General features: G+C 40.3%; 1 protein-coding gene and 1 pseudogene across 1 annotated transcript; both read right to left on the reverse strand.

The window, feature by feature from the left end:
- Positions 1–453: 453 nt before the first annotated feature.
- On the reverse strand, positions 454–22,650 carry LOC138602593 (immunoglobulin gamma-1 heavy chain-like; annotated as a pseudogene).
- LOC138603188 (putative nuclease HARBI1) lies at positions 16,231–17,536 on the reverse strand. The gene is made up of 4 exons (XM_069674891.1): positions 17,098–17,536; positions 16,883–16,995; positions 16,691–16,802; positions 16,231–16,607 (listed from the first exon to the last, which is right to left on the reverse strand). The coding sequence occupies exons 1-4, from the start codon at positions 17,534–17,536 to the stop codon at positions 16,231–16,233; spliced, it is 1,041 nt and encodes a 346-aa protein (XP_069530992.1).
- Positions 22,651–23,269: the final 619 nt, after the last annotated feature.

Consider the following 23,269-nt stretch of genomic DNA (forward strand, 5'->3'; position numbering starts at 1 on the left):
TCATTTCCCACCGCGAATTTCTACCACTGTTCTTCTGCAACAAAGCTGACCTTTAAGGGCACAAAGGTAAGGCCAGGTGGGTCAAGCTAGCTGGCTTGATAAAAGCCAGCTAGTGAGATTGCTTTTGGTGTCTATGTTAAAAACATAGAAATGCTTAAAAGGATCCTGGATTCATAGATTTTATTTCAACAACCAAGATTACAGGCTTGATATATGTATAAAGAGTCATGTGACCAATGATCAGTGCTGTGTTTACTGCATTCTCCATCTCTGAGAGCATGTGCACGGTTCTACATGTAATGTTTAGGGTCTGAGTAAAACTGTTTAAATAGAGTGTAATGAGTCTATAATAGTCAACAATGCTATCTGCCTGCAGTCCAAAATGCATGGTAGCTAGTTGACAAATACTCTAATGCCAACATAAGCAGTAATGTGTCGGTGTGATTTATTTTTTTAGTAAACCTGAATGACATTCATCAGTTCTGTCTCGTAAATGTCTCTTCACTTTGGACACATTCTGAAATGCTCTCCAAATCCACATTTCATCCATTCCACGAAGGCCTCAGAGCAAACTTTCTGCAGACTTCACATAAGATGCCTTTCATGTGTCTACTCCCATGAGTTGGGGTATCCCCGCAGCCAACAAGTGTAGTTCCTTTTGTCTGAAAAACTGAAGGGAACTTTGCTCGATCCACCCTGGAAGGACTGCAGGAGTGAGTAACAACAAAGGTCACTCCAGGAAGAACATGCATCCATGGTTTGGTGGCAGTAATAAACTTAACACTCTGGCTGCTTTTTTCCACTGAAGAACGAGAAGATGAACAAAACAAGCAAGGTCAGTTTCTCAAACAATATTTACTGCAGTGCCAACATGTCATCAGTATAAACATATTGTCAATATACATGTATATGTCGTACTTTTTAAAAGCTCATGTTACCCACAGACCTAATACTTGCATTAATCTGTAGGCTGTGACCAATCACATATCAGCAGGCTGCTGCGTATGCAGGAAAAACAGTCCGTGTGGAGAGCAAAAGCAGGCAGATGACATCCCGGCTCCCATCAGCGGCTGTCTGGCGATGATTTAGTGTTTTATTAATCTCTATAAACAGACATCATGCTAACAGCTAAAGATACATCAAGATCAAGATTCAACTTGAGTTAAATTTCCTGACACGGTGTCACAAAAGCCGTTCAGCGTTTAGATTTCCCGACTTCTTCAAATGCATAAGAAATGATCAATCCGACCTCCGTTCAACAAACGAGCATTTTAAAAGTAGTTTCCTCTTGAGGACAGACCTGACAAAGCTTCATGTTTACTACTTACTAATCCGCATCATGACGTTGAAATTTCGGCAAAGGCAAAACCCGTTAATTAAAGTAAAGAGCAAGAAAAACATTTTAATCACATTATATTGTTAAAGGGTCCAAGAGGAGACAGAGCTCATCCTTAAGTTAAGACGTAGCAAAGACTCTTTTATCACAGCTCACTGGGACACTGATAAAACAGCTATCAGTTTTATGAGTAACACCTGTGCATTTGCAGCTATGACGGGTGAAGTGTCTTTTTGTTTTTGTATTGAAGATTTGAAGTTGTCACAATTTTTGTCGGTACAATATTTTTATGGTTGTCTGTTGAAGTAGCATCAGATAGAAATGTACTTTTTGACTGTTTGGGACAAGTGGCTCACTTATTAAATTTCAGTTTAATTTTAAAATAATAATACATTTTATTTATATTGCGCTTTTCATGACACTCAAAGGCACTTTACAGGTGCTTTTTAATTACACTATTACACTATAATTAACTATAATTACACTATATTATTTCCAAAAATGAAAATAATTGAAATCTCAATGTCAAATGACTCTGCAGTAGACCCGGGTAATTATCGCCTCGTCTCCAATCGGCATTGATGGGAACACAAAAACCATGTTGACACGCTAATCTCCGCCCCCTTTCAGGCGCAATGCCATGCTACGTCGGTAACTTCTGTGACTCCTTGTCAACTCAGCTACAATTTCCGCCCGTCTCCTTCCAAGCAGCGCTCGAACATCGTTCCAAGTTGTGGGTGCCGAGTTTGATAAACAGACTGAGTAATAGGTACAATAAAAACCTTTACTAACCCTGTCCCCGGCACGTTTGTGACGTCAGATGGTGACGCAGCAGAAAAGAGACTGAAAGCACTACACTCCACTGGGAATGGGAAAAGAGACCATCGGCATCTATAAACAATACAAACAAGCAGTTCTACCTCAAAGACAGAATGTGCACACATTGACAGTAACTCTGCATGTGTATGTATGGAGGAACAGAAATGGTTAGAAAAACAGTCTCTGTTCTTCAAGTGAATGTACCTCTGTGTCTTAGCATTTAGCAAGTCCAGTTCAGAATCATCAAATGTCTACCCAACTGGTGTTTCACAGAGGATGCAGCTCAACATTGCTGTACGTGGAGCTTTGTCTCACTCTTGTGGACAGTCTAAGTAACACAGGGGTGTTGGTATTGTGAGAACAATGTACTGCAGTATAAGCCTATCCTTGAAGAAAGTTATGACCTTTTTTTTATTGCTGATTTTATTGATGTTTGGAGATAGAACCTGCGGTCCTGAGAGAGAGAGAGAGTATTATTTTACCTTTGCTTGCTTCTTTCTAACTATTAGATGTTTATTTATAAAAAATGAGCTGATATCATATCAGCAGTTGTACATACCTTTACATTATGTGGGCCTGAATTGTAAATGGTAATACCTTTGTGTCTAGGCTAGATGGTGTGTGTCCTAAAAGTTAGGTGGAGAGAAGGCTGGAAGTCTGTTGCACAGATGTTGCAGCATGACAGGGTAGAGTGATCAGGGCAAGCAGCAGGCGGAAGCATTGAGTAACACCCAGCTCCCACTAAAGTAAATGGACTGTACTTGTGTGCTTTTCTAGTCTTTGCGACCACTCAAAGCTGCTTTTACACTACATTTCACATTCAACCATTCACACACACTGATGGCAGGACTGCTACGTAAAGTGCCCAACTGTCAATCAGATATCACATTCATACCCGTTGGCTATGCCACCGGGAGCAATTTAGGACACTTCGACCTGAGCGTGAGGGAGCTGGGGATCGAACCTCCGACCTTCCGTTTGAAAGACGACCGGCTCTAGCACTGAGCCACAGCCGCCCCTAGTAAAGTACCAAATTACAGAAGTGAAACAAAGTTATGAGCAACGGAGCATCACAGACACCAGGTGTGAGGTGGGGTTATGCCAGTAAGAGAAACAGAGTGCACATTTAAATATCTCATGTCGTCTCATGTCAGTGTACATGCACAATAGTTTTTGCATTGCTTGTCAGGACCTGCTGAAGGTTTAAGTCTCTTAATAATAGAACCGAGAACTTTTGTCTTTTGCAGATGCAATGGAGATGATAAACAGAGTAATGCAATAAATAACATGATAAAACAATTAAAATGTCAATAACAACAAATAAGTGTTACGTATTAAAATATTTATTGGTGAAATAGACATTTAGACAATAGATAGTATGAACAATTAAATGGAAAAGCAAAAAATGGATCAACATCAATGGTTAATGACATTTAAACATTTTTGTTCAGCAGACATAAAGCTTTTGTAATTAAAACAAAGGAAAATACTTACACAATACTCTTAATAATGACTCTTAAGTTAATGAAAAAAAGGCAGACAAAATAAGTCTTACAGAAAGTTCACCTTGTTTCATTTAACCTGTGAAGACAAAGAAAACAAATGTTGAGTGAAAATGCACCAAAGTAATCAAAGTCCTGCTTTTCCAGTTAGGCCTACATTACTGTATAATAAAATATCACAATGAGTACTTGTCTGACATCTTCATAATTATGACCTTCATAGTTTAAGTAAAACGTTCAAAGCTAAATGTTGGTTTTTGGATTTCAAAAGTATTTGAGTCATTTTTTGTAGGGTTATATACTTTATAACCTTCGAGGTAAGACCAGATTTAAACAGTTGTTCGGTCAGTTAATTCAATAGACAACAACGCATTTTAAAAAGGCAGTATTGGCATGTGTCGAAACATGTTGAGGTGGACCAGGTTGTTCCCTTCATGCATTCTGTACCCAATGGACCTGACAATAGCTTTGGTTGAGTTTGGTTGAGCCATAGACTCGTGGGACACTTCACAGCTATACACTACATCACTCTGTTTCCACTGATCAAGGCTGAGCGATAACTGGCCATAAGCCGAATAGGATCCTTGGTTTTCTACAGGCTCTGTGGTATGGAACGTGTATGTTGAATCTGCTTTCTCGTCATCAACAAGCCAAGACACCAAAACCTCACGAGGGTAGAAGTCTTTCACATAGCAAGTCAAGGTCACCATTTCTTGTCTAGTATGTTCTACTGGAGCCAGCATAAACACTGAAGGACGCCGAGTCGGTCCTCCTGCAAGCATGAGAGAAACATTAAACCTCCTGCCACACATACAGTGCTGAAGGAAATCTCTGCTCCATAATCAGCTGAGAAAGATCACTGGATTTGATGGCATGATTAGAAAAAATAAAGACAGCCCTTCAGTTTTCTTACCAATATTCCTTTCAAAGGGTTTCTTGAGCGGTTCATGTAAATCTGGATGAATAACAACACAGCTGGGTTTTATCCCCCGGGTCCAGTCCTCAAATGTGATCTCGAGTGGTACTCTGTAAAGGCCTCCACGTCCTTTTTTGTCCTTCGATTTGGCATTAGCGATTTCAGTTCCTTCCTCGTCCTCCCAACGTACCTCTTCTACTGATGGCGTATTTACCTTGACTTCACATACTATTGTTCCTTTTCCTTTTGAAAACAAGTCCTCCAGTGAAGGGTCTTTGATCACTACGTCAGCAGCTAATTCACTGCATCCGTCACCTTTGGGGCTGAGGAATAAGGGAAACATTATTGGACAGGAATGGCTGCAAACCAATGAGAATATAAACCATAGAAATTCACACAAAATGTTTCAATAATTAGTATTCATTTACTTACTAGAGGGAGAGGACGTCTGTTTGTAGGACACAGTGGATCTATTGGACGTTGCACCATTTTGACCTTTCCCTTCAAACTCGCATGTATAATTAATGCTCTCAGTCCATTCACTGGCTGGTACTTTGAGAACACTGTAAACACTGTACAGTCCATTAGCTGTCTTTTTCTCTGCAGAAGAGCTTTTCATCACATTTGCTTCATCGGCTATTGGTGCTTCATTTTTCAGCCATTTGATCTTTTTGATTACTTGGTGAAAAATCACTGGCAATGCAGGTGAAGGCAACCTCCTGATCCTCATAACATGAGACAAACACTTTAACATCTGGTATCTGATAAGGCATATCTGAAAAAAAAAAAGATATAAACAAATATATGTATGCGCAAGCAGGGGATGTGTGTGTGTGTGTGTGTGTGTGTGTGTGTGTGTGTGTGTGTGTATAATATATATATGCAGAAGCAGAGGTTCATGTAGTTTGATAAAACTCAAAGGATCTCTTTAGCTTGTTTTTAAAGTGCGCAGAAGGACTCGAGGAAAATACAATTGAACAGCAGAGCTCTGATGCTCGCTTCTGCATATACATTGACTGCTCAGGCAAGCAAACATGGAGTTAACTTGAACGTTAATTATCACCATAAAGGTTCAATCTATCTGCATCACTATGATTATGCAGATAGATGGAAAGAAGCAGAGCACACAACAATAATTTGTTCTTCAGCAGGTGCAGAGGGCATGCAGAATATTAGTAATAGATAATATAGACTGAGTCAGCAGCTGTATGTGCACGAGAAAGTGCCAACCTGCTCATTCCACCACACTGTTTGGTTAACCGGTCAGGTCTGCTCATTATGACATTAGAAACCTTAGAAACACTCTAACCTTTTAATAGCTAAATTCTTTTTTGTGCTCTCCTTTGTGTTCACGTTCCTTCATAATTGAGTATATTGTAAAACAATTACAACAGTGATGGCTCACTTTTACTTTTACTTCAAACGTCAAAATATCAGCTCAGGATAAAGGTACAATGACGGGGTTAGTCTACCTCTGATAACACCTCTAAAGAACACAGTAATAAAACCAACTAGTAGAGACACATTGCACCAATAACATTTATCAATGTATTATTATTATTGATTAGTGCACCGTAAGAAATGGATCTTATGTATTTGGTACTGTATTCTACTGTTATCTACTGGCAATACATGTACGCTTTGTGTCATCACAATCAATTTGAAAACCTTTTAAATTGTTTCACAATGCTAAAATATGTTAACAGCTCTGCCATGTTAACCTGCTAAATTTCAAATCAACTACTATAAAGGCATTTATATATGACTAAACACAAGACTTACGTGGATTGATGAATGTCCCCTGTCCTGTTCCTGCTGTATTTGTCACAACACATTGGAAGGGCTTCATGTTGTCCCAGTCCTGTCTGCTCACTTTGAGTTGACTGACTCCCGTATAAACATTGTCTTTCAGTACTGGAGGATACTGAGTGAATTCCAGCAAGTTAGACCCCTGTTTGTTCCATGTGTAGGTCACTGAGGACGGTGTGAAGCCAGTGGCAAGGCAGCCAAGAGTGACCAGGTCACCAGTCCCAGAATCACGTTGTATCAGAGGATACACGGTTGGCTTGGAAACACATGCTAACAAAGTAGAAACAAAAATGCCGTTAAAAAAGTGAAGTGAACATTTAAAATAAGATATTTTTCATCAAACATAAGTTAACAATGGAATGAAGTTGGCTTACTTCATCAAAAGCATAGCAAAGCATTGCAATCAAGGATACATTTTAATACCTTAACCTTTTCATATGTTGAATGAGAGAAGTGCGCTCCGTACATACATCTTTATCTTATCACATTTCTTTAGATGTTATTTGATGAACTAGCCTCCCTCAGTAATATCATTTGTGGTCTACTCTTTTTAAAATATAAATGTCGATAACTTTTAGTCCGTAACTTTGATGATAATCATTGTTATTTTTTCAAAGTTAAATGGAGTGTAGCTGTACATTTGACAAACATACAGTACTGAGTTTATGGCATCATATCATTTTGTTAACTTTAACTTTTGTTTAAATTAGGCAAATATGTTTGAGATTAAACAGTATTCTTACCTGATGTAACAGTTACCATTGTACCCTTTCCCCAGTAGTCAAAAGCTTCATAGTAACACAGCGCTGAAATTACTGAACCACTAGTCTGAAAAGGCTGTCTACTAACGTTGAGAGCTACTCTACTCTACTCTAACTTTTAATAATGCTCGCTTTGTCATATATTTTCTTCCAATGAAATAAAATACACTTAGTATAAATCTTCACCAGTGTCTTCAGAGAATTTTTACCGGCAAACAGATGTTTTTTTTTTACCCTTATAGTAAAACACTTTCATTTTGTGACACTCCAAATCTTTAGAGGTTTTAGCAATTTAAATGTAACTTAAAAAGGGATTTAGCAGTGCAAATCTTACCTGATGACACCGTTACCATAGTGCCTTTTCCCCAGTAGTCGAAAGCACCCCAGTTGTCACAGTTCAGAAAGTCATAAGGACTTAACACGAAAACTTACTTTTTACTGTAATATCCCTTAATAATAACTTCTCATCAAACAGTTTGATTTGAACTGTTGCCAAAACCAAAGTAAGATATAAACCTGTCCATAGAACTACCAGCCAGGAGTTTTAATATTATCAGAGATTCTATGCCAGCCTACAAAATACTGTTGGCTATGATATCCTTGTTCAACACTTGTGACCACATGAAAAAAGATGAAATTGCATTAGTAATGGGATCAATGGGAGTTTCATTCACTAATCAAACATATTAAAATCACTTACCTGAAGTGACAGTGACCATAGTGCCTTTTCCCCAGTAGTCAAAAGCCCAGTTGTCACAGTTCAACAAATAATTAACCGCTGCATACAAAAACCTGGATCTCAAGCATCTACATGTTCCATAGTGTGTGATTTTGTAATAATCTACCCTATTACATAGTTACATTGGCCTCTGCAATTACCAACTTTGAAATTGGATCCGCTCAGTTTAAATTGAGTCTATGGATTTTAACACCTTTAACATACAGTATTCCAGATATACATTAACTTACGGAGTCAAAACTGGATTTCCTAATTCTGCTTCAAAATCAAACAAACAAATTAAAAAGACAAAATAAGTGTTTGGCTTACCTGATGTGACTGTAACCATCGTTCCTTTTCCCCAGATGTCAAAAGCACCGTCACAGTGTGATATGTGAACACATCCAACATACAAAAACAAGCACCTCAAAGACTCCCTTCAAGCCACTGAGGTCAAAATACCTTATATTTAAATGTGTAATCACCAAATTGTCATTATCAAGACCAAAATGAATTATTTTACCTGATGTGACGGTCACCATGGTTCCTTTTCCCCAGATGTCAAAAGCATTGTCACAGTGTGATATGTCAACACATCCAACATACAAAAACAAGCACCTCAAAGACGCCTTTCACGCCACTGAGGTCAAATTATGTGATATCAATGACATTTTAAATGTAAGGAGAGGTTTCAATTGAACTATAGTACGAAAATACTTGGGAGCTTGTATCATATTCTAAATTGTTGTACTTACTCAGTAAATTAGTGTATATATGTAATATTTACTCTGATCTTATGTTTTAACTAAAGATTAAATGTTAGTTTGAGTACAGTTTTAACCAGCATACATTTTTATAATGAAAAAAACCATGAAAAGCAAACATGTTTCACTGACTAAAGCAATCCCCAATGTACCATTTATTAACCACTTCCCTAAAGGTATTCCTTTCCTGTGGTGGGGCTTATATAAAACTAAGTGTTTGCCAACAGTTGGTGTACAGCTTTATCACATCCTCCTGTCACCTTCAGTTACTGCAGCGTGGATAACCAGATATACTTGATTTAGCTGCATTACTTGGACATGGATATATGTTTATGATATCGGGCTGTCATATCCACTCAATCATCCACAACATCCATACTGAAAGTATCTCATGTTTTAGTCCATTAACTTTTTAGGTTTAGGTAACGTATGGATTTTAGTCATTCTGACTCAGTTCTTACTGGAGGATTTTTAATTATTCTCGGTTGTGAATCTTCAAGAAGCAATGTCAAAACAGCTTACAAGCTTTTTCTGTTTAACTTGGCAACTATTATCAGGATCTCCATTCATCATGTCATGGTTCAGATTTGGCAAAAGGTTGGGCAAACCGAAACATCGGAAGGTGTCCCTTTAAGCTCTTGTAGCGATCTGGTTCAAATAACACCGCCCAATATTCCTTGTGTTCATTCACACGGTCAGCAGCCACAATCATTCAATAACCCAATCACACCCTCCCAAAATAACCATGCAGTGGAAAACCCAGACATATCTTTATATACTGTATGTCAGAGGCTAATGTGTTGTTTGTTGAGTGGAGGAGAGGAACGCCAGCTTACCAGAAAACTATTTTTGTTCTTTATTTTTGGTATTTGTCAGACTTGACTCTGACTGGCACCCCACATTTTTATATTTATTCAAACCTGCTAGACTCTATATTATTGTGACAACATTCCTATAATAAAAAAACTATTACAAAATAGTTTAAAATGAACTCCACATCTTCCAACTACATCAATGCATAAGTAATAATAATCAAATATTTAACAGTCAGTGGAAGGTGTTCTCTTTTCTATTTCTGTAATATTTTAGGGTTTATTTAGGCTTCTTTACCAACGGAATAGAGGAGATGTATCATGTCCTTGTTCAGGGCTTTGTATTAACAATGCCAGATTAAGTTCATTATTACAGCTACCTACTGCAGCTTTAACAGACCACATTTAATTCTCATATCTTTTGCGTAGACCTGGCGTCTGGGCTAATACACGGCAAAATTTGGGCTGTCCGTGATAATTCAGTAGACGTCTATTTGAAGACTTTGATTAAACGTTTGTGTTTGGACCAGATTTCACCTGCTTCTGTCACAAGATTCATCACACATTGACACACATTTACAGCAACTTTCAAGTCTCATAGTGGCTAAAATGATTATGTAAGTGAGCAGTGCATCACAGTAACCCAAAAAAATGTTGCAGAAAAGGATCGACTGGGATTCCATCACTGCATGCATGTATTCAAGCTGAGCTCTTATCCCTGTCGGCTACCGGACACTTTGTCTAATCACATGTCCCTTAGGTATTAATGAACTACGTCAGCATCCAGGGATCGTTCAGCATTCACAGTCAGAGCTGCACAGCCAAAGAACCTGAGCATGCGCACTCTTCTTTTTTCTTCTTCTGTGGAAAAAGTTCCAAACTGTTCCCTTTATGATGTCTCTGAATGTAATTATTAACATCACACAGCCCATAAAGCGCGGTGTTTATGGTTTTTGTATGTAAAATAAAATGTGTTGAAATTACATCTTTGTGTGGAGCGTATTTCACATACCACTGCCAAATGATTTTTGAGAAATGAAGCTATGTCATTACTTTCATCACCCTTTCATTGCTTTGATGAACAAATTAACAAAATGATTAAACAAAAATGTGTTTCTGACACGTTGATGTCATAACAGTACTAACTAACTAATCTACTTCATTAAAATTCGGGCTGAAATTTGCTACACATAGCCAGACTAAATCAGGCCTATATCGAGCCCATCTGTTTAAATGACGGCTTTTGCTTGCTGGGTTAGGTCAGGCCTGTCTCAAGGTCCAATTCCCAAAGCATATTGTGTTAATGATAATCAAGCACAAACACAAGCATAAAGTTTCTCTTCTCCGTGCACTTTGCTCTTAGTTTATGTATGATTGAGGAGAGGAGCTGTCCGCACCTCCACTCTCACAGATGATGAGCTGGATGGGGAGGAGGCACCTCTCACCAGTTTACTGTGAAGTCATTAAGACATTACTATTATTGTTAATACCAGGTGTTAAATCAGTACAGGCTGTCCAAGGTTTACCCCCCGCACATACAGACACACTTTCAAAACAAGACGTACAACGCGGATGAATGCTGTACACTCGCATTTTCACTTGCACCCGACACTTTTGGCTCTTACCAGCCTGTCGACATCAGGAACTACTTTCTGAGCAGTGGCTATTTTCATTATGTCACTTAGATGTCCGTGCGTCAGCCGACTGCACAGTTTGGACTTCTTAAGGTTTCACTCACGGAATTACCCAGCAAGCAATTTTGCAGCTAATAGAAGTCTAATTGCCGTCTATACGTAGAGCGGGCGTCTGGGCTAAAACACAGCAAAGTTTGGGCAGTAGACGTACAAAGTGCCTATGTGGCAGAATTGAGCTCCATCAGGATGAGAGCGAAGCTGCAGCTTCGAGAATCTATGACCATTATTTAAAACGAGGCCACGATTTACTATCTCATGTGCACGAGAGTAATGACACAATACTGAATTGTATTTGTGCTATGCTATACAGTACCATTTATAATTAATGGTAGCCCACTTTCTTTTCTATATAATATTTACTACAATTTAACTGACAACTGAAATTACAAATGAAAGATTTAACTTTGTTATCATGGTCTTACCATCATCCTTCATCTTCATCATTGATGAAGAGTTCAGTATTTTTTTAGGTAAATTAATGTTTAAACAATGTTTACAGTGTTTTCATAAAATGAACATGAACTCAATGCAATGGGAAAATAATACATAAGAATACAGCCACAGCTATTTCTGCAAAGCCACAGAGTCACAAAAGCATTATGTTATCCTTTAACTTTTAAAACATTTAATTTATAAATCTTATGGATATATAACTTCAACTCTAAAACATTTGATTATAAAGTTTCAAAAATGTTTCCAACATTATGATGACTTTGGCATCACAAGTAAATAATACAGTCCTGTTCTTTTGTTCTGTAAAGCTGAGGCAGTTTGGTGCATGTTTAGAGGGTGAAAGGTGGTGGTGGTGGGGGGTGGAGATCAGTGTCTCTCTAAGCTTATTTATTTGGCATCAATGGCAAATGTTTCTTTATAAATATAAGCATCTCTGCATTTTTGGCAGACAGCTTGTTCCTCTTGTCATCAACACTATCCCCTGCTGTGCTGAAAAGTCTTTTGCTATCTACACTTGTGCATGGTGCACCGAGGTAGGCTCGTGCTGCTTGTGCAAGAGCAGGGAAGCGACTTTTATTGTCCTGCTTAAAAAACAAGTGGCTGCCGGCTTCGTGGGATAACTTGTTCCAATAGGCAGAGGTTCATCTGTGATGATGTTGGGCTGACGATGCCGCCGCCACCATGTTCCCCATCTTCATCCAACAATTCAGCATACATAGCATGCTAGGACCTAGCTCGTGGTACTTTCTCTGGGGGCTTGGAGCCACTTGCTTCTGAACTCGCCTGACTATTCTGTTGCTCCGTTTGGGCAGCTAGGACTTCAGAAAACAGCCCACGTATCTTTGGCTTTAGTGTGTCGGGAAAATATCTCTTTATACCTTTTTATTCAAATAAATAAATGTAAACAATAATTTTATGAATTTCGAAGATTGTTCATAAGTCTCGTTTTGATTTGTCATATTTTTATCAAAGCAATGAATACGTTTTAATTTACATTGCTTCTGAATCTAAACATTTTCAATAGCCTACTCATTTTGCTTGCTTTCTTTCCTGTTCTTTAATTCGCTCAGAGCGACATAAGCACTGGACACACACAAACGCACATGCGCTCATGAGGTTTTCTCACCTCGGATCTAGGACTGTAGCGATGGTATACAGGCGCTCAGATTCAATGTCCCTAAATCTCCTCTGGACTGCTTCCAACAATGTGGCTCTCGATGTTTTTACTTCATGGTCAGAATCTGCAGTTTTTCTCAAGACGAGTTAAAGCTCTGATGAATGTTATCACATCTGCAGCAGATGCCGTTAATGAGCTAATCTGTTGTGTGAGCTCTTCAAAGCCTGTTGATAGGCTGACCCAGTTGTTTCTGGATACTTGGAGTGTTCGAAATGGCCAACGATGCGTCTTTCAGAGGCTATTAAATGCTTCAAATGTGATGCTTCATTGTGACGAAACTCCTTCGGCAACGGGAAGCTGGAGTGTACGCTCCATGTACGGCAGGCTGGGTAAATCCGTATCCCTCATGGCCTTTTCCATGTTCTTGGCATTATCTCTTAGAATAACGTTCACTTTTTCCTTCGGTATCCCCGTTGCTCGTAACATGTCACTGAATGCAACTGTGGTGTGTGACCTGCAGAACTCTTGAGGATAAAGAACAACTTTGTTTAGTTTGAAGTTTTGATCAATAAACTGCCCAGTTAGGCTCAACATGGACATGAGACACACACTCGAACTCCACATGTCACTTGTGAAACCACTGATCAAAGCAGTTAGTATGTATATCGGCTGATCACGATCGGTGGCCGACCAATTGGGGCACCGTTAGAATGAACATGACAGTTAATCACAATCAGTATTGCAAAAATGTGTTCCAAGTGTCCCATGTGGTGCTGGCAAATAGAGGAAGTAGTTTTTGTACGACTCTCCTGTTATTGTCTCTCACTGTGGGTCTCTGGCACAGTAATACACAGCAGTGTCTTCAGTCTTCAGACTGTTCATCTGCAGATACAGCTGCTGTCTGCTGTCGTCTCTGGAGATGGTGAACCGGCCTTGAACTGACTGAGAGTAGTGTTTGCTGCTACTACTGGTTTGAATCCAGGCGATCCACTCCAGTCCTTTTCCAGGAGCCTGTCTGACCCAGGCCATGTGGGAGCCACTGAATGTGAACCCAGAGCCTGTACAGGTCAGTCTGTGGGATTCTCCAGGACGTTTAACCACTGGTTCAGATTGTGTCAGAGTCTGACCATCAACACCTGGAGAGAGGATGAAAACATCAAGTGAAATCAGCTGCTGACATATATACGCTATGTAACATGAATATAGTGATGATCTTCACCTGCCCAGCAGACAGTTAACAGCAGCAGTCCTGTCCTGTAGTCCATCATGTTAAACTGTGTGTCCACTGTTCTCTGTCCTCCTCTCTGCAGTCACATAAGTAGAGGAGGAAGACATCACAGTTTGCATTGACTCCTCCTCACAGAGAGAAAAGGAGTGTTTTGGGGGCAGGTGGGAGATTTTCTTTGTGTGGCCTCGACATATTTAGTCATATGTGATCATCATGTTTCCTCTGTTCTAACTGCAGTGTGGTCGGGCAAAGCAAGAAAACTTCATGTAGAAAATGATCATTTACAGTTTCTTCATTCTCTGGAACATAAAATAAATCTTCCTTCTTTTATTCCTGAATATGAAACGCCTCAAATTTCACTGTGTTGAATAACATAGCTTTCAGAATTTAATTTAGAATCTAATATTTACTGACATTTTTAATTGAACCAGAGTCACTCGTATTATTGGTGCCCGAGCACCGATGGGTGCAAAGACCCTTTCTTTTTATCCCAAATGAAGCGCAAATTTCGCAGCTTAAACATGCCGAAAAACTCACCACATTTGGATTGTGCATCTGGGGTCCGTTTCACAAAGCAGGTTCACCATCTCTGAGTCTAACCCTGAACTCTGAGTTGATCTACTCTGAGTTTTCCGGTTCCAGAACAGCTGATTTGAGTTAGTTTGATCAACTCAGAGTAGTTTCACCTGGAGTTAAGCGCGTGCACCACAACTATAAAAAGACAGCATCAGTGGAGCCCCGATTCGACGAGTCACCATGGCAATGGGGAAGGGGAGGGCTGCGTTTTTCACCCCACTTAAACTGGACATTTTAATGCGCTCATACGGCGAGTTTGAACATGTTTTTAGAAGGAAGTGCAACACCGCTGCAGCTGCAAAAGAGAGGGAGATGGCGTGGGAGAACATCGCTGCTCGGGTCAATGCGTAAGTTTAAATGTAGTCCTTTGCAATCACAATAATATTACAGGGGAAAACTGCTTCAATGGTAGCCTATTAATTTATTTCATTTAGGTGCAATCCCGCGGGGGAGAAGCGCACTTGGCAGCAGCTTAAGATGAAATATAAAAACATTGTTCAAACAGGTAAGACCTCGGCATAACCTCATGGGGGTACCTCATTCTGATCATGTTTTACATTGTAAAGTAAATATTAAGTGGCTGTTTGACTGTGCAGTTGTTTTATCCCCAACATAATGCTGTTTTCACAAACATAAATGTCTTCTTATCTATATCATGTTCTGTTAAATAATTAAGCCTATTTAAACTAACACAGACTTCTACTCAGCCAACAGAAAGAAGGCAGATGCCCGTAAAACGGGTGGTGGCCCAGCACCGCCACCTCTAACAGAGGCAGAGAAGCTGGCCCTTAGCCAGAATTTAGGAAGGCCAGTGGCTGAGGGAATCCCTGGAGGGAGCTCATCCTCTGAGCCCACCCCTCAAGACACAAGTGCCTTTATAAAATGTAATATGCCTAGGCCTATATACCTTTTTTAAGCCTATTCATACAAATATGTATTTCCCTTTCATGTCTTTTTTTTTCCTTTTGTCCAAACAGATTCTGATGGTGCTATCTGCCTGGTGGAGCCCCCTCACGCCACAACATACCTTGTAACTGTAAGTAGGCAATACTCCAAATATTTTGCCAAATGGTAGTTTAAGTATACTGAAACATATCACTCATCCAGGAAGAAGAGTATGAGGAAACTGTGTCTGCTGCCTTTACAGAGGGGGATCCAGAAAGGCCTATAGAGGTAACATCTTGATATGTTATTGATAGTTCTCTTCTCATTCACATTTCTTAACATTCTGGTGGAATATAGAGTGTGACATTTAGCCTACACTGAAGTAACACATTCTCATCCTTTTTAACAGGGCATGGCTGGGCAGCAGCAGGAGGGTCCCTCAACTTCCACTGCACAGATTGACACAGTGAGATGGATGTTCAGTAAACACCAGAGGTTCATTCTGTGGAATTCATGTGTAACTGTATAATTTAATGTCTTTATGTTTTCCCAGTTACCAGTAAAAGACATTTACAAAATTCACCTGCTGAAAAAAATTCAAAAAACCGACAAAGAAATGCAATACTCGGACCGCCAGATTAGGAGGGCAGACCTAGAAATTGAAATACTGGAGCACAAGTTAGAGGTAGGTGCATGGTCACAGCTGAATTATGTTAATTATGTTAACTAGTGGAACATTAACTAAACTAGCCCTTGTATTTGTAGGAAATAAAGAAGACCAAATGAAATTTGTATTATGTCTTTATTTGACTGCTGTGGTGGTGGTGATGATGGTGATGATTAGTCTCTGAAGTGGTTATGGCATATGGTGTCTCTGACTGCTCTGCCGTCCTGCATAGCTGGCAGGTGGATGGGGTCATCATCAAGGTCTTCGATTTGTAGGGCAGGGTGTTGCTCTCCTCTAATAGTGGCAATATTATGAAGAAGAACACATGCCACAATAATATCACAGGCCCTCTCAGGGGTCACCCTAAGGTGACGTAGGCACTGGAAACGGGCTTTCAGCAGGCCTATGGTCATCTCCACCCGGGCTCTCGTCCTGCAGTGAGCCCGGTTGAAGTTCTGTTGGGGGCCTGGTTCAGGGTCAGGGTAAGGGGTCAGCAGCCTAGGTTGGCATGGGTAACCCCTGTCACCCAGCAGAAGGCCATCAAACTCTCCTGTAATGTATAGTGGATACATTAGAGTATATTAAATGAGGGAGACGAGTGAATTATATTGTGCAAATCTTTAGGCTGCTTACCACGTTGCAGTCTGTTGCTCAGGTTAGACTCGCGATAAATCCTTGAGTCATGAACAGACCCAGGCCACTTGGCCACCACATTGGAAATTATGTATGCAGCATCACATATGATCTTGACAGTGCAGAGAATGACAGATGTTGAACTATGATGCACTCTTTAACATTTTGAAACAGTAGTCAATCTTCATGTACCTGCACATTTATACTGTGAATTGACTTCCTATTCACATAATCTGCTTCATTATGTGACGGAGCCGTGATGGGGATGTGTGTGCCATCTATGCAGCCAATCACACTGGGAAATCCTAAAAGAAATTAAAATGACTAATCCCAGTATGAGGTTGCAGCACAATGTCATTAACAGAATATAATTTAAAATTCATTGAACGGATCTCTACATCATTCACCTGCAATCCTGTGAAACTCCTCCTTGATGGCTCTGACAGGTTTATGTCCAGGGAAAACAACGAAGATGGATAATAGCCGTTTCAGGGCGAGGCACACTTTTCTGACCGCCCTGCATACAGTTGCCTTACTCAGGTGCTCTGCATCTCCAACATTATACAAAAAACTCCCATTTGCGAAGAAACGCAGCGCAACACACAATATCTGTTGGGATGTGAGAGCATGGCTACGGTTGGTAATGTTGCAAATGTAAGGACGGATTAGGTTGTGTATGTAGATGATGGACTGTGACGTGAAACGGTACCGCTCAAAAAGATAATTGTCTGGAAATGCGAGAACATCTATGCGCGGTCTGATAACCATCTCCCGACGAATATTTAATTCTCTGCGCAGTAATGCTGCACCTTCATCCACGGGATCGTTGTCAAACGGACATGCCATGTTAGTGGAAAAAGTCGCCACCTACTGTGCCTATGGCCTAATATAAGCCTACTGACTGATTTTTTTAAATAACAGACGGCAGAACTTTGCTACGCCAAAACTCGCCTGCTGACTCAATGAATGAGTAAATCAAATACCGTGTGTGGCTGAAAGAGGGCGGAGACAGAGAGAAACTCGAGGTTCATTGAGAAAAACCTGCTCCCGACCAGGTTAGGTTCATAGAGGCTGTTACTACGGTTACTGACCGAGAGCTTAAGTTACCTCTCTCTGTGAAACAGGCTAGAGTTACCCCTCTTTCTCTGGTTTGAGTTACCTCCCTTTGTGAAACGGAAAACTCAGAGTTTCCCTCATTTCAGGGTTAACAGACTCAGAGTTTTCAATAAACCTGCTTTGTGAAACGGACCCCTGGTCTGACGAAATGTTTGATATTTTGTGTTTTACGCACATGGGCGTGGCAAAATGGCTCCATAGCGCCCCCAGAAAATTTCAAAAAGGGGTCCCCATAAAGGTTACTCTGACGTACACATATGGATTTTGGTAGGTATATATAGCAGGTCAGGATGCACAAAACAGCCTTTTGCACCCATACCTCAAACCCAACAGGAAGTCATCCATTTTGCTTTGAATTTCAAAATAAGGCTTGTTTTTGGTGATTTACAGTGGTCATACTTTAACGAATTCCTCGTAGGGACTTCATCTGATCCTTTTCAAACTCAGTCAGTGTATTGACAACACACTGGACATTCAAAGTTATTACAAGCTTGAGTTTTCATCAAAGGGCGGGGCCTTGGCGGGGGGTCGAAGGCCAAAAACAGAAAATCATTGTAACTCCCATACACAATGTTCAATGTTCTTCATATTTTACATGTATGATAACAGCCCCTGCCTGAACACAACTACATGAAAACATTTCCCATCGGGCCTAGCGCCCCCTACTGGAAACAGGAAATGACATGTTTTACTCTCCAAGCTTCTCCTCCAAGGTGGTAAGACACATCAACAACAAACTTTGGCCAGGAAAGCCTTAAGACCTTGATCAAGATTTGTGAAGAACACGGTGAGGTTTCAACAGACGTCGTGACCCTGGTGCCGTGGCGAAGATAACCTTCGCCATGATGCGTCGCCTAATATCAAGGCTTTGATAACGTGGCTGTACTTCATCATCTCTGCACCAAATTTCATATGCTTGAGTCCCGCCCTGAACAGAGTCATTTTTTCATGATAGCTATAGTGCCACACACTGGTGACAGCCTGTATCAACCCTCATATGCATTGTCCAATCTCCTCACAAATTTTTCACGAGGGTACTGCCCTGAACAGATCTGCATATACATTTTCACTCACTCTTGGCACCACCTAGTGGAAAGAGGCAGTAGTAACTCTCATATACATTTTTCAATCAGCTTCAAATTTCATTTGCTTGATTAAAGTCTCGGCCTGAACAGATCTACATAGGAATTTGGGTCATGCTGATAGCACCACCTACTGGTTAACAGCTCCTGGCTGCAGCACATGCTGTGGCTCATGCACACCCTGGTGCTGCAGCACGCCCCGAGGCTGCCTCACACCCCGTAGCCGCGACACTCCCCAACGTGGCCATGGGTGCGAGGGCCCGTTCATCGCCGCTTGCGGCTGTAACTTGTCTGCTGTTTTTCATGTTCTCTGTGTTCAAATGTCTATCAGTGTATTTTTCTGATGATTGAATCAGAGACAACATGAATTTCTGACATGAAAATAGACCAATTATTAAAAGAAGCCTGAGAATAAGAACTTCATTGCTACTGATTTCTTTGCTGCAGTAAGACTTGTTTATTATACTGTTTCATGACAGAAATACAAATGATTTAATCAGCATAGTTAGAAACAGAGATAGACTTTTTATATTGCCTGTTAATAATGCTTATAATCGAGAGAAAAGAATAAACACTGTTCTCTTAAAAAACTAAGAAAGGGACATTCTCTGATGATGTTTCCATTATGAGGAACTTATGGACGACTTAGAGGCCAGAACAATCCAAAGTGAGAAAAGAAGTGACACCCTGCAACCAATCAGAGTCAAGTATTGACAGGTGACGAAATAAAGATTAAGTTTATTCACATGAACTTAATCTTTATTTTTGTTTTTATTTTTATTGAATCATGAAGACACGTTAACTTGTAGTTTTGGTTCACATCTCACTGAGGTTAAGTGAAGACGTTTTACAAGAACAAGGATTCAGCTAAAGGATGTTTCAGAAGCACAATTTTCAACTACATGCACCATTTTTATGGTAATTTGTGCAAATTTTATGGCTTATATTTTATACATGCAGAAACTCTGATTTTGATGGGAGGGTCTGATACTACCACTATAAACTATTTTGCAGTGTTTAACACCTAAATACACTTAAAGCCTGTTTGTCCCACTGAGACTGTTGTTATAATCATTAGTGGTCTGAGGGCTCCTCCTCTGGTGGCTTCATGTTACAAGTGTTCAGGCACTGAGGGGTTTTTGTTCAGCTCTGCTGATGGTTTGTGTTATTGTGTCTCTTCTGGCACAGTAATACACAGCAGTGTCTTCAGTCTTCAGACAATTCATCTGCAGATACAGCTGCTGTCTGCTGTTGTCTCTGGAGACGGTGAACCGGCCTTGAACTGACTGAGAGTAGTATTTGCTGCTACCACCATCATCAGCAGCGATCCATTCCAGTCCTTTTCCAGGAGCCTGTCTGACCCAGTTCATCTGATAGCTGCTGAATGTGAATCCAGAGCCTGTACAGGTCAGTCTGTGGGATTCTCCAGGACGTTTAACCACTGGTTCAGATTCTGTCAGAGTCTGAGCATCAACACCTGGAGAGAGGATAAAAACATCAAGTGAAATCAGCTGCTGACAGATATATACGCTATGTAACATGAATATAGTGCTGATCTTCACCTGCCCAGCAGACAGTTATCAGCAGCAGTCCTGTCCTGTAGTCCATCATGTTAAACTGTGTGTCCACTGTTCTCTGTCCTCCTCTCTGCAGTCACATAAGTAGAGGAGGAAGACATCACAGTTTGCATTGACTCCTCCTCACAGAGAGAAACTGGCCCACTTTAACATACCTCACCTCTCGTGCATTAAAGTTAGTGAAACCAATCCAATGAAGGTAAGATATGCTTGGTAATTGAATATGCTTAAAGAAACAAACAGCCTCCATCACAGCTTTCCATGAATGGTTTTCATTTGTTCCTGAGCACAAAGGGTTGGAATATGAATGTCTCAGGAAGGTGACAGAAAAGAGGGCGGGTTCGGTGGTCCATGACTTTAATAAAATGGCCTAAAATTGTAGCTTGTGTCCTTCATTCTTTTCTGGCAGCTCATTTTCAAAACAGCAGGGAAGATGTGAAGAGCGTTGCACTCAGTGGGAGCAGTGATGATTTGTGTGTAAAGCTGTGGAACAAACTGGTCTTTGCCTTGTGGGCTCTTGTTCAGTGTGTCAAGATGACCAGTCGGATGAACTAAAAACGCCAGGTCTGCCAACCAGAGAGGGTCACTCGGTTCATGAAGAGGTCGGTCCTTCTCTTTCAAAAACTGGTCGATTTCTGATCTCAGGGAATAAAAACCGCTGCAGCACAGAGCCGCGACTTAAATACTTACATATTCATACAGTAACTGAACCAGCTGAGAAGGAGAATACACCTTTCTCTCCTCACTGACGATCTTTAACTCATGGTTCAGCAGTTTAGAGCCTGTTTTTATCTTGACGATTTACAAAAGTGTGAGACGGGGAGCTATAATGTTTATGTAGTTACATTATCAGATGGTAATTTCTGCCCCATCCCATAAAAACAGAAACAAACTGTTTCTAGGTATCACAAGATGAAGCTTCTCTCTGATTCTTCTGTACTGATGTCGGCTGCAGTAAAGGTGAAACTAGATCTGCTTTGATACTTTGAAATATTGAACTCTCTGATTCTGTGAGTTACATAAACATTTATCTTATCTACTAATCAGAGAGTATTGTCTTTATAAAGTTAACATTTAGTGAGGTAGAGATCTTCTGTCCTCTCTCTGACACAAACACGCCCTTAAGTACAAGTTACATATATTTGCATATTTTTAAATAATCTCAGTTTAATTTGAATCAGTTGGAGGTTCTGTTTTCTTCTTAAATGAACATAAACGTCATTTTTTATTTGTTCTGTTTTTATGAAATGTCACCATCTAGATGGTTAATATGTCAAACTTGTAGGGCCGCTCTGATTTGAGTCATACAGTGAAAATGTGTTTAAACTTGTAAAAGTTTATGTGGAGATGTATTTGTAGGTTTATGTAGAAAAACAGAATATAATGTGATAGAGCTTTTTAAAGTACAGTTCTCTGTTCAGTCGTATTGATGATGTATTTACATAAATGCAGCTGTTGCTGTGAGTCATGATGAACTGTCCCAACATGCTGACAAACACACTTTCATTGATCAAATGTGCGTCAGTGTTAATTCTTCATTGTTGAAGGGGAAATGTTTTTAAAGCCCGACATGCTTCAGTGCTTCTCGTACAGCGATCAGGGTTGTTTAAAGCCTGTTTGTCCCACTGAGACTGTTGTTATAATCATTAGTGGTCTGAGGGCTCCTCCTCTGGTGGCTTCATGTTACAAGTGTTCAGGCACTGAGGGGTTTTTGTTCAGCTCTGCTGATGGTTTGTGTTATTGTGGCTCTCTGGCACAGTAATACACAGCAGTGTCTTCAGTCTTCAGACTGTTCATCTGCAGATACAGTTGCTGTCTGCTGTCGTCTCTGGAGATGGTGAACCGGCCTCGAACTGACTGAGAGTAGTATTTTTCGCTACTATCAGTTTCAATCCAGGCGATCCACTCCAGTCCTTTTCCAGGAGCCTGTCTGACCCAGTGCATCCAGTACTCACTGAATGTGAATCCAGAGCCTGTACAGGTCAGTCTGTGGGATTCTCCAGGACGTTTAACCACTGGTTCAGATTCTGTCAGAGTCTGACCATCAACACCTGGAGAGAGGATAAAAACATCAAGTGAAATCAGCTGCTGACAGATATATACGCTATGTAACCTGAATATAGTGATGATCTTCACCTGCCCAGCAGACAGTTAACAGCAGCAGTCCTGTCCTGTAGTCCATCATGTTAAACTGTGTGTCCACTGTTCTCTGTCCTCCTCTCTGCAGTCACATAAGTAGAGGAGGAAGACATCACAGTTTGCATTGACTCCTCCTCACAGGGAGGATAAACCTGGATCAGAGTTGATCTGTTCCTTTAATTTTTCACAGAGTTTGATGTAAAGTTCTGATAAAACTCAAAATCAAGCAGCCAAAGAGACATTTAGTATTTGTAGGTCAGTGTTTTGATGGATTAGTAGTTTACATCATCAGACCAGGTGACATAGGAACATGGGCTTGATTTGGACAAATGAACCATCATCAGTCGTTGTGTTCATGTCACATAAGACAAATCAAGTAACCTGTATCAAACTCAGTCAGTCCTAGACTGCCCTCTAGAGTTTGAAGAACACTTTGTAACACGACAAAATTGTATCAGTGCAGTTATTATAGAATGTTTATGTAGTTTAATGTTAGAGTTGGTACTGTATTGGCTGCAGAGTCCTTGTTGGAAGGTTTAGAAGGTCCGGGCTCCTCAGCAGCAGCAGAGCTACAGAAAACATGCTTTATGTAAAACGTGCTGTGAACTCCACTGACAGCCTGATGTGAAGCTTTTATAGCCAGTAAATTTGATATTGAAACATTA

The sequence above is a fragment of the Semicossyphus pulcher genome, unplaced genomic scaffold, assembly GCF_022749685.1.
Source record: "Semicossyphus pulcher isolate SPU_LCO1_2020_fin unplaced genomic scaffold, fSemPul1.0.p SCAF_23, whole genome shotgun sequence".
Classification (NCBI taxonomy): Eukaryota; Metazoa; Chordata; class Actinopteri; order Labriformes; family Labridae; genus Semicossyphus; species Semicossyphus pulcher.

What these genes read in the sequence shown, in the direction of transcription:
- LOC138603188 (XM_069674891.1), bottom strand. Translation starts at nt 17,536, where the DNA reads ATGGCATGTCCGTTTGACAACGATCCCGTGGATGAAGGTGCAGCATTA. An exon ending in GGAGTTTCACAGGATTGCAG is followed by an intron (nt 16,996 to 17,097) that starts GTGAATGATGTA and finishes AATTTCTTTTAG; the next exon opens with GATTTCCCAGTGTGATTGGC. An exon ending in TTCACAGTATAAATGTGCAG is followed by an intron (nt 16,803 to 16,882) that starts GTACATGAAGAT and finishes TGCACTGTCAAG; the next exon opens with ATCATATGTGATGCTGCATA.